We start from the raw sequence: 14,201 nt of genomic DNA, 5'->3' as shown, positions 1-14,201 counted from the left end.
AGACAGAGATCAGCCCATACCTGAAACTGAAACCGGTAACGTGTCACTTTCAAGTCAATCGATCGCTTAAAAAATACAACTGATATGAGTAATAAAAGCATTTTGAATGCTGCCGTGGCGAAGGGAGTGATGGCTTGCGTCTCTGGTGTGGGCTCCCAGAAGGCTGATATGATGATATCATGGTGGACTGTATGGGACAACAGGAGCCACATGTTTCCAGTTAGATTCCCCGTATCTGTTCGCTGAGTTATTTGGAAGGGAAGCCAGGGGGAGGGAGACGGAGCTAGGGACGTTAATTAATACACCAATGTCTATCCAACTCTGTAGCACATTACAGTACCCATCAACTTATTTCGTGTCATCACCTCCCAGCCCCATGAATGAATATAGATTCATAAACACTCGATTCACAAACACATCAACATTGTTGATGAATCTATCTATTTGTTTATTGTTTCAGCTGCTAGAGATCATCCCTTTTTAATTTAATCAATTACCTCCCTTTCTTCCTCAATCACCTCCATTTGAAGGGTATATTATGACTGTGATTATTATTCCTGTAGCAGTTTGCCAATCACACCTTTTGGTGTCAGGTTCTTTTTAAATCATATTGGGGCACATTAAAATCTAAGTAGTCGACTACTTTGTGCATCGGGATTGTACGATGGCAGCCAACGTTGCTCAAGGTTCATTTTGATTAAACTGAAATTATATATATATATATATATATATATATATACAGTATATATATATATACTGTATACACTGCTGCCTCACAGCAAGAAGCTCCTGGGTTTGATTCCCTAGGGGCGCTGTTGGCATCGTGCTCAGGTAGGTTATCTCCCGATTAGGGGCCTTTCTGTGTGGAGTTTGCATGTTCTCCCCGTGCTCACATGGGCCCCCTCCAATTAATAACATGCAGAACATTTTCCTGTCCTGTCCTTGACCACAACATGGATGTTCACCGGGAATTCGTCCCTGGGCGCCATCGAATTGAGGGCTGCCCACTGCGCCTGGCTGCCCCCGGAGAGACAACAGGGAACAGGAGATACAGGTGTGCAGACGGTAAACATATACAGTACAGCACCAGGGCAAAAGCAAATGAAAAAAGGAAAGAAGGAAAGCATGAAAATAAGGAGGACAAAGCGCAGAAGGTTTCTATAGCAGCTCTATGCATGTTTGTAGAGATAGCGCAGTAGTCCAAATTGAATACAGTCAAATGACATACAATTAAATACATTTCAATTAAAATGTTTTTCTCTGATTTGGTGGAGAGATGGGCAACAACCATGGCACTCAGTTGAAGGACAGCAAAGTGAAAGAACTGAGAGCTTCCCTTACAGTTTACTGTATAAGGTTTTGGACAGAGATCAGCCCATAACTGAAACTGAAACCGTGTCACTTTCAAGTCAGCCGATCACTTAAAAACAAAAGAGTAATAAGAACAGTTTGACTGTTTCCATAGCGAAGGGAGTGATGGCTGGCGTCTCTGGTGTGGGCTCCCAGAAAGCTGATATGATGATATCATGGTGCACTGTATGGGACAACAGGTGCCAGGAGCCTGGCAGCCGCTGGGAGGAAGGTCGACTGGGATAAAGGGGAGAAACACAGAAGCTGAATTTCTCCAGTTTGTGTGTGTGTTAAGTTCATTCGCACCTGTGAGACAAATAAAATGATTATTTTTCTTCATATTTATATATATATATACATTATCATAACTACGGTAAAGACTAGGTCAGTGATTCTCAACATTTTTCATATCAAGGAGCCGAAATTTGATATGCATTAGGCCACGGACATCAATTGATAAGATTTTATCTCTGGAATGTTAGATACGATTCAGTCCAAACTTCCGCACCTGTCTATGCTATAGTTTTGGAGATATCAGTGATCAAAACATTTAGTATTGTACATTCTCTAATGCTGGTGAGGTCTTGTATAGGAAACAATGGGGAATTTTAACTATTAATCATTTTGGCTGGGGACCCCCATGGACTTCTTGAAGGTAAGATAAGATAAGAAGACGTGGGATGAGATGAACCTACGTCGGTGACTTTGTGGGCTGTGTGCGGGCTGTGTATTTAACCCTGTTAAAGTTTAAGAGCTATAAACTTTGTTCATGGAAGGTCTAACCGTTACAGAGGAAATCGGAAACAAATACTTTAGGTTAATAAAGTATTTAATCTTGTACAAGAGGAGCAGTTTCAGTGCAACAACACAACAGAATGTTACAGAGGAAGTGCTCAATTCAGTCTTCTAGGAGTGGGAAACTGAGGAGCTGCTGGGAAGGTCAGGAGATGTCCTGACCCCTGCGTAGATCATCGATGGGGCAGTTTCGTTGAGACCGACTATCTGTTGAGGTTTCCTCTTTACGACACAGAACGTGACTAGTTAACTTCCTTTTTGGCACAGCAATATATATGTTATAAAATTCTTATAACAAAGTCCTCTGATGATTTAGTGCGAGAGCTGGAGTTGTGGTGGTGGTGAGAAAGGCTGTAGAGGATGGAGCAGACTGACTTGATGTCTCTCTCTCCCCCCAGGGTCTATTTTGTCTTTTGTATTTCTATTCCCCTGGTGGGACGACCGCAGCTCAGGGCCAGGACACAGACGTAGCCAGAGTCTAACCGGTTTAAGGAGGATTGTGTTGATCATTTTAAATAAAGGACATAATCTGACCAGGTTTTAGAAGTGCTCTTACAGACTTACAGGGTCTTAAATGGCATGGATGTGCTGTATGTGGAAGTGGGGGGAGGGGGTATTACATGCACTGTTTGTGTGTGTGTGTGTGTGTGTGTGTGTGTGTGTGTGTGTGTGTGTGTGTGTGTGTGTGTGTGGACATGCTCAGAGGGATAGAAGGGGAAAGAGTGTGAGTGTGAAAAAGAGTGGAGAGAATAGAAATAGTGTTCTCTTTGTGCAGTTACTATTTTAGAGTGCAGTCTCACAAACCCACATCTGGGCTATATTGCCTTTGCGTGTGTGCGTGTGTGCGAGTGTGTGTGTGTGTGTGTGTGTGTGTGTGTGTGTGTGTGTGTGTGTGTGTGTGTGTGTGTCCTCCTCTAGTTCCTAATATCATGGCCATATCGATTCTGTGCCACGGCAACTTTTTCCATTTGTTTCACCGGCACTGAAGCTGATCTGGAAGCAGCTTGCACAGACAAGGAATGGCTGTCTGTGCTCATGAATACCCAGGTGGTTCCCATTTCCCTCAGTACAGACACACACACACACACACAGACACTAGAGGTGGGGGATAAAATCCATACAGCATAGTATCGCGATATTTTGCATGGTGATATTGTGTCAATACACAGACGCAAGTATCAACATTTTATTATATACAAGTACAAATTACAGTTTCCGGTACTAGAATAAGAATTTGTGTTTCCAATGGAAACATCGTGGAGCAGCAGAGCTGGCTCTTTCCTAATGGAGGATTTATATTTGTTTGAGATTCTTCGATTTTCTTTCTTGCTGCTCTGTTCATTTACTGTATGTATGTAAGCAGCCATTACAGCTATGTAGCGAGACTCCTTTTCATTACCAGCTACCTTGTTTGTTTGTCTGTTGATGTATCGATTAACATGTTCTCCCATTGGGAAAAGAAAATGTTGGTGTTATTTCAATATTCACAACTCGACTGCTGGAAATGGGTGGAAAAAGGGAAAATAGCTTGTCTCATACGAAGTGAGTAACTATAAAGGAAGGAATCTCTCTGTCTGTCTGTCTGTCTGTCTGTCTGTCTGTCCTTCGATTAGCTCGACAACAGTTCATCGGATCTACTTCACACTTGGTGAGTGTATTGCTGGGGACCCAAGGAAGTGCAGTGTCAGATTTGGTGCAATTTGGACATGCGACACGTGTAATAACAATTAACTTTCAATAATCAGTGAACAGCCAGCCAGCAGGGGCAACCCTGCTTAGAGAAAGAGTGTCTTGAACGGCCATGCTAAGGACCACGCATTGACACTTTGTTAAACTGTGCCATTCAAATGTCTTAGAAAGTCTTATGGTAAGCACCATAAGTATGTCCTAGTTTTAACAGTGGTGCTGTTGGATGTAAACATTACGTGTCAGATGTGGCGTCTGTTCTTACCACACTGACGCATGCGCAAGTTTACGTCACGACATCAGCGTTTCAAGAAGACCAACACGGAGAAAAAAATACGAGTTTTAAACGTTTAACTGGAGTCAGATCAGAGAGAAATTAATAATATATTGCAGTATATCCCAGAATCGCATCGCAATACTTACCATATCGTATCATGAGATCCCTGGCGATTCCCATCCCTAACACACACCAAACTCCGAAAACACAACAAAGTCTATACAAGGCTGAGTCAGCTGGCGAATAGGCCTGGTCCATGTAATAATGCAAACTGGCCCTTTAAATGAATGTGTTTTGTATAATAAGTTTAGCAGTGAACTGTCGTTCCATTACGTTCAGAAATGCCTGCAGAGTAAGTACCAACAACCATGTGGCACGTGCATTTATGACTCTAAAACCGATCTCACCCAGAAGTTCATTACATTTCACTGCATATATGTATGAAAGTATGTATATGTATCTGACAAATAAAAAAATCTTGAATCTTGAATCTTGAAAAGCAATTTCCTCCCAGATAGCAATAGGTTGCATGCTAACTGTGTTATCTAAATGCATGGCTGCCAAGGGGATCAACGAACCTAGCTCTGGTGAAATTTCCGTGAGTATCCATTGAAGTTTTATTTTTATTTATTTTTTCTAAATTGATAAAGATAAGGAATATGGGGGTGGTTTTGCATTTTCTTTTTCTTTATTTCGCGAGTTAATTCATTGAATTTGTCAGGCCGCTGAGCCGGTAACATGTTAAAAACAGCTGGCCCCAAAGTGAATGCAGTGAAATAGCACTGCTCTATGATGTCAGGGGACTTTGGTGATGATTTCAATACTGGGATGAGGCGTCACGTTGTCCTTTAACAGCAATCGGTTGTTGGATGGTGGCCGGAACGCAAACGACTAGAAACCTTTTTTGTTTGGCAAAGGCAGACAAAGAGTGGCAAAGTGCTCACCTCGCTCAGTGACACAATGAGGGCGACAGGAGAGAAGCTTAAAAGAGAAAGAGCACAAAGAACTAAAGCTTTGTGCAGCGGTACATCACACCAATCTGTGTGTGTGTGTGTGGGGGGGGGGGTTAAATAAAAATGTAAATTTGTGCACTCCACTGAACAAACAGGATTTCTGGGTGTCACTTAGAATATTGCTCGCATCCAATTCATGTGAAAGCCCCCTCAAGGACTTGGATTAGGAATGATTGTGTGAAAGACGGCAGAAGAAGTGAAACAACAGCGAGTTCTAAGCTCATGATACGCATGCTACCTGGACACAGTCAGCGCCATAGCTTCTCCGTTAATCACATTTATTACACGGCCAGTGAGGGAAACGCCTGCTGAGAACGTCTTCGTAGCAAAACACCCATAACTCGCAAAAATGCCATTAGCAGCTAGGGCAGCTGTGTGTGGCGCCATTTCACAAAATCATCATCCATCACTCGCTGTTTCATTTCACCCCTCGGATGCCTGTGTCTCTTATCAGCACACACACTCATTTGCTCCCTCGCTCTCGCTCTCCCTTTCTTTCATACACACGCACACAGGCACACACGCGCACATGCACACATGCACACAAGCACACAAGCACAGACACACACACACACACACACACACACACACACACACACACACACACACACACACACACACACACACACACAGCATGCCTATGTGTATTTTCTTGTCCTTTGACAAGCGTATGAGTAGTAATGGCACCGACCATTAACCTAAATCTCTCTTGAAGTGGCTGTTGCCTTGGAAACACAGTAACCCTTCAAAGTCATCCCCCCCTCCATCATGCATGCAACATATTCATGCACCCAATTTCTTGGTGTATTCATTCCCTTTAAGGTTTGAACGAGTGTGTTGCCGGTCATGGACGGATAAAACAGGCCTTTAGACCGGAGTTCCTCCTCAAACACCCAAGTTGGGGTGTGACTTGACGCCATGTTGCCTTGTGTTTGCCAGTGCCCATTTGGCATTTCGACCCCAGGTCAGATGGGTTCTTATCGTGACGAAGGACAAAATCTGCCTGCTTGTGTGTGTGTGTGCGTGTGTGTGTGTGTGTGTGTGTGTGTGTGTGTGTGTGTGTGTGTGTGTGTGTGTGTGTGTGTGTGTGTGTGTGTGTGTGTGTGTGTGTGTATTGTGTAATTTGACTTGTTTGCGCTTGCCTCCCTGGACCAAATCCCAGACATGAGAGAGCTGTGTTTGACGTCTTGTCGAGAGGAGCAGACGGAGCTCACTGGTTGCCATATGACACACACTTACGTTTATGGAAAGAGAGAGAGAGCGAGAGAGAGATGGACATAAACGGGACAGGAAGAAAAAGAGACTGCGCAGAAACGACCGAGCAACGACTTTTTTGATTTCACTTCTTGATGAATCATCCACTGCAGATCACTATTATACATTATTATTGGAATGTGTAATGCAATTGAAATGAGCAGAAAGAGATCACAAAAGTGCTTGTGTCATACATTTGTGGCCATTCTGCCAATCTCATTAACAACCTCTGTCTGCTCCCTGCTCGGATCTCTTACTCTTACTCTATTGGTTCCACTCGTCGCACCGGTCTTAGAATCCCTTTCAAGCGGATGTTTGACACAGTTCAAACATTAAGACGGTGACCACAGAGAGAGCGCAGGAGAGAGAGAGAGAGAGAGAGAGAGAGAGAGAGAGAGAGACGCTTGGTGTCGGGAATGTCTTCTGATAAAGGCTTAAAGGGACACTCCACTTCTGCATGCTAATCATGTTAGCTCAATGCAAGGCCGCAGATGGGATCAACTAGCCTAGCTCCCGTGAAACTAGGGCAATACCCCCTTCAGCATCTCAAAGGATGATGCGGCTACATTCAGAAATATAAAAAAGCAAAATTTCTCCCCCTGCCAAAAGTAAGTGGACTACCCCTTTAAACCAGCGTCAAGCTTTTTTTTTTACTTAACTGTCTGGTTCTTTTGGTTGAGCAGTTTTCACCAACGCCATCAGCACGGTTGAGTGATGTCTGCATCTGGCTGTAGTCTATGTAACAAGACACGGGCAGGTGAGAGGCGTAGCGCGAGCGAAAAGTGTTTTGGGCTATGAGTTTGTGTGTGTGTGTGTATGTGTGTGTGTGTGTGTGTGTGTGTGTATACATTGCACGCACAGCGGAGGTGAGCGGTAAAGATGGAGGTGGCGCCAACGCCATTTCAGAGGTCAATGGCGTCCATTCATGTCAGCTCGGTGGGAGGTTGAGAACATTCCGGAATTTCCCAAACAAGAACTCCATGTCTGAAGGCGCCATTGTACGTTCGGACACTCTGGATGTGACAGTCTGACACTGCTTTTCCCCCGATCTGGCCAGTGTCTTTGTCTGACGGGAGTCGGCGACACAACGGACCCCCTGTTCATCCGGTTGACGAGCTCCAGCCCATCGAGCGAACTCTTGTTCCAGGCTCTGCAGGACCGGGGTTTGATCTACTAAATATTTCAAGCCCCCGGTCAAAAGTCACTCGTGCAGGCCACAAATAAAACACAGATTCAGGCCTCAGCTGTTTTTTGTTTTTGTTTCGTATCATCCATGTTGACCCGCTTTTTTGAAGGGTGTCCTCCAAGTCTCACAGACACGAGAACTTGGGTCCAAAAACAACTGGAGACTCAGTCTCAGGGTCGTAAATGATCATTTGTTTCTCCATCTGAGAATATTTAAGAATCTCTGCTCATGCCAATAAAAAATAAATCCCGACCAGGTAAATGACCAGCTTAGAATTTACTGTTCCTTCTACCCCCCCCCCCAAACACTCCCCACAGATCTTTTTTATATATGTTGTGCATGGGCCTGAATACAAATGTTGAATGGATCGATCAAGTGATGCTTCGTGCAGCACTGTTTACTTCCTCAGGGAGCTGAGATTATGCACGAGGACAGAAGAAGTGATCCAAAAGCACGGAAAATCAAAAGGAGCGTGCTCGCGAAACAACCTTGAAAAACGCGTTCTTTTAGATGAGTCGTTAAGACTCCCCAATAATGTGTGTAAAGGTAGTGATGAGTAAAGTTTATCTTTTGAAAACGGGAAGACTTAATAATATATATCATATATACACATTTTACTTATGTACCACTTAATGGAAAACATAAATTGAATAGACAAAGTAGTTATCTGCTATAAGTCAAGTGGCAATAGTCAAATGTCTCCGGCAGAGCTACTTCTAACCCCAACCCTCGGTAGATCACAGAGTAGATGTTGAGTTCTGACATTCATGTGGCCTCACCGGCTTTGATGAAATATCAACTTCTTGGTCATCAGGGACCTCTTGAGCTGGAAGTTAGTTTCCGTCATAATGCCCGATACAATATTATCTCAATGAGGTAGAAGAAATTCTATGGAGAAGCACTGGCAGCCCCTAACCCTAAGTCAAGAAAACATGAATTAGTCCTTATAATAGTCCTTTATCACAGTGCCACGCGTACAGGATAATGTCATTACACCCCCTAGCCCTAAGCCCTCAGAAGGCCGAGACAGGATGGCAACCGAGCCGACATCTCAGTTTTACAGCCACTGATTCCTTCTGACTCCCCGGTCTCCTGGAAGGCCCCCCCCCCCCGACGGTCCGAGGTGAAAGCTGCCTGAGAACCGACTCCAGTCACACCTCTGGGATTACAGAAGTCAACCTCTCTTTTCTTTTTTTTTTCCCTTCTCTCTCTTGCTCCGTCTGTCTGTCTCTCTGTCTCCCTCTCTCTCTCTCTCTCTCTCTCTCTCTCTCTCTCTCTCTCTCGCTCTCTCTGTCTAAGGTCCTTTGGTTTTCGAAGACAGGACCAAGGTCACTGAGTTTCTGCATTAGAAAAATTCCTCCGGGGCCCCGGATACAGGTCGGCAGCGGTTGGCACGGCAAGTGAAAAAGTGGATTTTCTTCCTCCAGATAACCGCTCCGCAAACCCAAGCCTAATTGACTGTTTGGGAACAAAAGCATTTATTAAGAATTATAGGGATGCTTTATTTGAACAAAACTAATTTACGCTCGCCTCGTGATGAGAAATGAACTCCGTGGCACCTAATTAAAAAATAAATCATTTGAGGCGAAACAAGGGGCCGTTCTGCCTCGCTCGCTGGCTTTCCCAGAATCAATCAATAGAGTCAAAGGGAAACAAAACATTACCCGGTCCAAGCATTGCAGTAAGAAGTGAGACAGCCTGAAAAGGTTATGTTAGCATTAACGCCAAGGATAATTCTCGCCATTTACACACTGGGACCTGTTTTCCTGTCTTTTCCAACCACAGCAACTGTCTCTTGCCAGAATCTCATCAACTGATTTAATACAAGTTTTGATTACCTCATCAACATCTAAACCTACAAAGCAAACAAATGTGGGCTTGAAGACATTTCAACTGGGTTTTTATTTTTTTTTTATTTTTCTATGTTAAACCATAAAACAGTGATAAGGCGCTGTACAAATAAACTTGATGAGAGAAATGTCATACTGTCATAATTACTGTAACTATAATTTAAATTCTATTCATGACCTGACACAGAGTTTTCTGCCTTCCAAATGTGCTTCTCGATAGGAAAAGTGTTCCATGCACTGTAATGTATTCACACCCCCCTGTGCACAAAATCGAAACTGATAACAAGGCAGCGGTGTCTTAAATATACACATAAAAACATGTTCGGTGAGCTCCAGGTCAAAAAATGGTAAGAATTATCATGTTTAATATGAACTTCCCATCCATTGTTCGTGCTAGATTCAGGTTGTTAATGAATGAAATCCAATTATCTTGCTTATCTTGTGTTTTTGTATCACTCCTATGATGTTATCTACGGCGAGTTCTCCATTTGTTCGTCTCTGCTGTGGATGTGGAGCTTTAACTCCGAGGCTTTGCTTATTCGTATGCGCTGTTCGTACAGTTCCACTACAGAATCTATAAACCTTATTACCCATTGAAGGTTAATTATGGTGATATTCTATCTGGTTGCAAAAACTATTGCTACATATTGTTTTAGTGCATTTTAAAGTTCGACACAAACCTTCTCTACAGACTGTTGCCTACATTGTGGTTGGTCATTTTGACGGCTCGTCAAGCTCCTTCATCTCAGCAGAGCCGGGTCTGACTTTTAGGATCTGCGGCTCCGGCTAGCCTCTCCATTATGCCGCTGTGGGGGCTTTGACAGTAACTGGGGGCGACACATGACTGACAGCTGGTCCATTCGAGAGAAATCTCCGGCGCTGGAGAGTAATTTCACGTGATAAGGACTCACGACGAAGGAAGGAAGGAAGGCAAGCCGGGAAGACGGGCACAAAGGGAGAGGAGGCAGAGGAGTGAGAATAGAGAAGTGGGAGGGAGATAGGATTGTGTGAAAGTCAGAAAGTAGGTGTTTTATATGTGTGTGTGTGTGTGTGTGTGTGTGTGTGTGTGTGTGTGTGTGTGTGTGTGTGTGTGTGTGTGTGTGTGTGTGTGTGTGTGTGTGTGTGTGTGTGTGTGTCTGTGTGTGTGTGCATAATGGTTTGTGTGTGCATGTGTGCTTGAGTTTTATTGAGTGTTGAGTGTGTAACTGTGTGTGCGCCAATGGATTTTGCAATGTGTCATTATTTATAATGCATATATGCATGTGGGTGTGTAGGTGTGAGCCTGTGTTAATATTAAGTTCAAACGTATTCTGTGCAGGTAAGAAGATGTGTGTTTTTGTTTATTTTCTTTCTGTGTTTTTATCTCAGGAGCAGCAGTCTGTTCATCACTGTTTACAGCATCATCAGCACTGTTCCGTCCTCTCTCTCTCTCCCTCTCTCTCCCTCTCACTAACCTTCTCTTTCTCAGACTCATTCGCTCCAAGCATAATTCACATTCACCTTCTATAATTCTCCACACTCAACCTGCCACTGCATTCTCCCAGCCGGTAGGAGAGCCTTGAGGAGGTAAAACGTTAAAGACAGTGTGTGTGTGTGTGTGTGTGTGTGTGTGTGTGTGTGTGTGTGTGTGTGTGTGTGTGTGTGTGTGTGTGTGTGCTTATGCGTGTGTGCGCGCGCGTGTGTGTGTGTGTGTGTGCATGTGTGTGTGTGCGTATTGCCTGACAAACTAAGTGATTATTTCTCCTTTAGATTAATAATTACCAATACAGACCCTTAGGATGTCACAAACACACACATTCTCGTACTGATATCAAAGTGAGGACCCAGGTTTCTGGTGCAATACTAAACCGAAAAACAGTCAATTCGGAAACCGGTCCTCACAAGTACACACACACACACACACACACACACACACACACACACACACACACACACACACACACACACACACAACCGCACAGATAAATGCCCTTACAGTTTCTGGAGATGAACCCCCTTTCATTAATAAAGTGTCTTGAGCGAGTTTAGAGAGACGTATCCACATGCATTTTTCATCTGCTAATGGAGCCTAAAGTGAGAAAAAAATAATTTAATGATAATGTAATGTTTCAATGAGCTGGGATACGGAAGTGTTTGCATTTTTAATTTTTTTGTGCTTTTTTTTGTATGTGTGTGTGTGCGCTACATAGCAGTCATGTTATCACACTCAAGGTCATTTTTCGTAATCTTCACTTTCTCTCTCTGCGAGCATACACTGCGCCTTCCACTCCACGGTGTATTTCTAACTCCTTTCACATAAATATGTGCGTGGAGGTAGAAAGGGGTACAAAGATGGAGTGGGTGAGAGAGAGAGAGAGAGAGAGAGAGAGAGAGAGAGAGAGAGAGAGAGAGAGAGAGAGAGAGAGAGAGAGAGAAGGGGGGGATAGATGTGGGAGTTGGGGGTTAAAAGTATGACGGTAATAAAAGAAAGAGAACGAGAAACAGGGCATTGGAGGAGAGAGAGGTGGAAGAGATAGAGAGATAGAGAGAGAGAGAGAGAGAGAGAGAGAGAGAGAGAGAGAAAGCGAGAGAGAGGGAACCGTGCCAGAGCCAGAGAGGTTCACTGATCTTTGAGGGAGAGTGTGGGATGGATGGATGAGGGGAGCGGGGGAGGGGGTGTGTGAAATGAAGAGATAGAGAGACTCTGGTAATGAGAAACTTAAATAAGAACAAGAGCGAGAGTGTGACGCGTATAAGTATCATGGGTGGAGGAGGGAGGGAGGAGGTTGGGGGAGGGGCGGGGTCCTCAGGGGGCAGCTCACATGTGACAAATTGTGTGTTAAGACAGGCAGAGTGCAAACATATGGTGTTATGTAATATTGATGCTGCCCTGAGTGTGTGTGTGTTTGTGTGTGTGTGTGTGTGTGTGTGTGTGTGTGTGTGTGTGTGTGTGTGTGTGTGTGTGGCGCAACTGCCCCCGCGGTGATTTCTGCGGCGTAGAAGAACAGCAGCTCAGCCCGGAGTCAGTTTTAAAGTCATTAAAGATTTAAAAGACGACAGCAGAACAGGCAACCCACCCAACCCCCAAACCTTTCCAAACCTTGAAGAGATAGAGGGGGAAGGTGAGAGGGAAGGGATAGAAGGTGGGGGGGGTTGAAATGGGAATGGAGTGGGAGAGAAGAAGTCGAGATAAATGGATAAATGGATAAATGGATAGAATGGAGGATTCAGTGATGGAGGAGGAACGAGTCAAAGGGGGAAAAAGGTAAAGAGTGATGGACAGAAAGCAGGAAGCGGTGGGCATTGTTGAACTGCTCTCTAACACACCCTCAGCCGGTCACGGGTCAAGCCCCGGGATTTAGAGTGTCTGTGTGTGTGTGTGTGTGTGTGTGTGTGTGTGTGTGTGTGTGTGTGTGTGTGTGTATAGCTCTGTCAGCCCAGTTAGATGAGGTATCTGAATGGCCTTTTGCCGAGGCCTGACTCTCGACACGCAACTTCTTATGGTATTTACAGTAATATAAATATTGTGAATGTGTGTGTTTGTGTGTGTGCGTGCACATACTGTAAGTGTTTGTGTCTTGAATCGCTCCAGATCACCTTGTGCCACCAGAAGCCCCCCAGTGACGACAGAACGTCCCTCTGATCACCAAGGCGGAAGCAGACTGATCATCTATTGATCCTGTCGTCCTCCGCCCCTCCATCCCTCCCTCTATCACTCCCAGAGGGATTAGCCCGTCGGCTCTGAGCCGCCTCCACGGAGTGAGCGCTCCTTATCAAGCCCCTGCTGTCGGCTACAACACTGATTTAGGATCAGATAACTTTAATCGCGGCCATTAAGAACTTCTGGGCGGTTCGAGGATCTCAGATAAGCACCTGCCACAGATCCACCCAAAGACAGAGAGAGCAGCAGAGAGAGAGAGAGAGAGAGAGAGAGAGAGAGAGAGAGAAACAACTTTGTTGATTTCACTTCTTGATGAATAATTCACTGATATACTGAAGATCACTAATATACATTTTCATTGGAATGCGTAATACTTAAATACTTTTTTACCTTTCTGTGTGGGCGAAGAGGTGGGCAGCATGTGAACGGGTGGTCCACTTTGTTCCCTCCATCCCCTCCACCCCCTCCATCACCTCCATCCCTCTGTCTGGCTGGCGGTTCCTTCCTCTGCGACCGGACGTAGGAGACCCTCCTCTTCACAGCCCTGGTGTCCTCCGGCATTCTGGATGGGGTGCCGCGCTGGGCCACGGTCCCGGCCTGGTCCTGGGCGGGACGTACCGCGGCGGGGGGCAGGGCCGCTGCCGGGCCCCCCTGCATGCTCTCCAGGTAAACGTGCGCGCAAACGCACAGCACAGCGAGCAGCACGCACCCACGCAGCAGCAGCGACCAGGTAAGGCCCGAGTCCGTCCACTTCTGCCTCTGCTTCACCATCCCCTCCCCGCCCCTCTCACTCTCTCGCTTCCAAAGAGTGTTAACTTGTCTTCTCTTTTTCTATCCCATCTTTTCTTTTCTTCCTGTCAACGTTCCGTCTGGCACTCCTTCTTCTCACGACTTCCTCTCCCTTCTTTCCTCTTCTTCGATTCCAAAGTCCAGTGTGTGAGGCAGGGAGGTTGCAGCGTGTTGAAGCTTTGAGCCCTGCACCGCTCCTCGTCAAGCAGTCTACGTGTGTGTGTTTGTGTGTGTGTCTTGATCGTAACACATGTGGTGTGTGTTTGTCTTTGAGTGTGTGTGTGCCCGCATGAGGCTTTGCATACTAAATGAAAACAGCAGTGAACTTAAAACTTTGGGAACTCCCTCCTGACACTCAGTA

General features: G+C 45.1%; 1 protein-coding gene across 1 annotated transcript in view; it reads right to left on the bottom strand.

Moving 5' to 3' along the window:
- mettl24 (methyltransferase like 24) overlaps positions 1-13,822 on the bottom strand; it is a gene marked incomplete at its 5' end in the record, with an annotated part of 29,679 nt that extends 15,857 nt beyond the window's left edge. Inside the window, one exon of the mRNA XM_080023078.1 lies at positions 13,442-13,822. Coding sequence (XP_079879204.1) covers positions 13,442-13,822 — 381 coding nt within the window. The remainder of the gene's footprint in view (positions 1-13,441) is intronic.
- Between the last annotated feature and the right edge of the window lie 379 nt (positions 13,823-14,201).

Source organism: Zeus faber, assembly GCF_960531495.2.
Source record: "Zeus faber genome assembly, chromosome: 2".
NCBI classification, from domain to species: Eukaryota; Metazoa; Chordata; class Actinopteri; order Zeiformes; family Zeidae; genus Zeus; species Zeus faber.
Note: the sequence above shows the minus strand (reverse complement) of the source record. Positions and strands in the feature narration are given on the sequence as shown.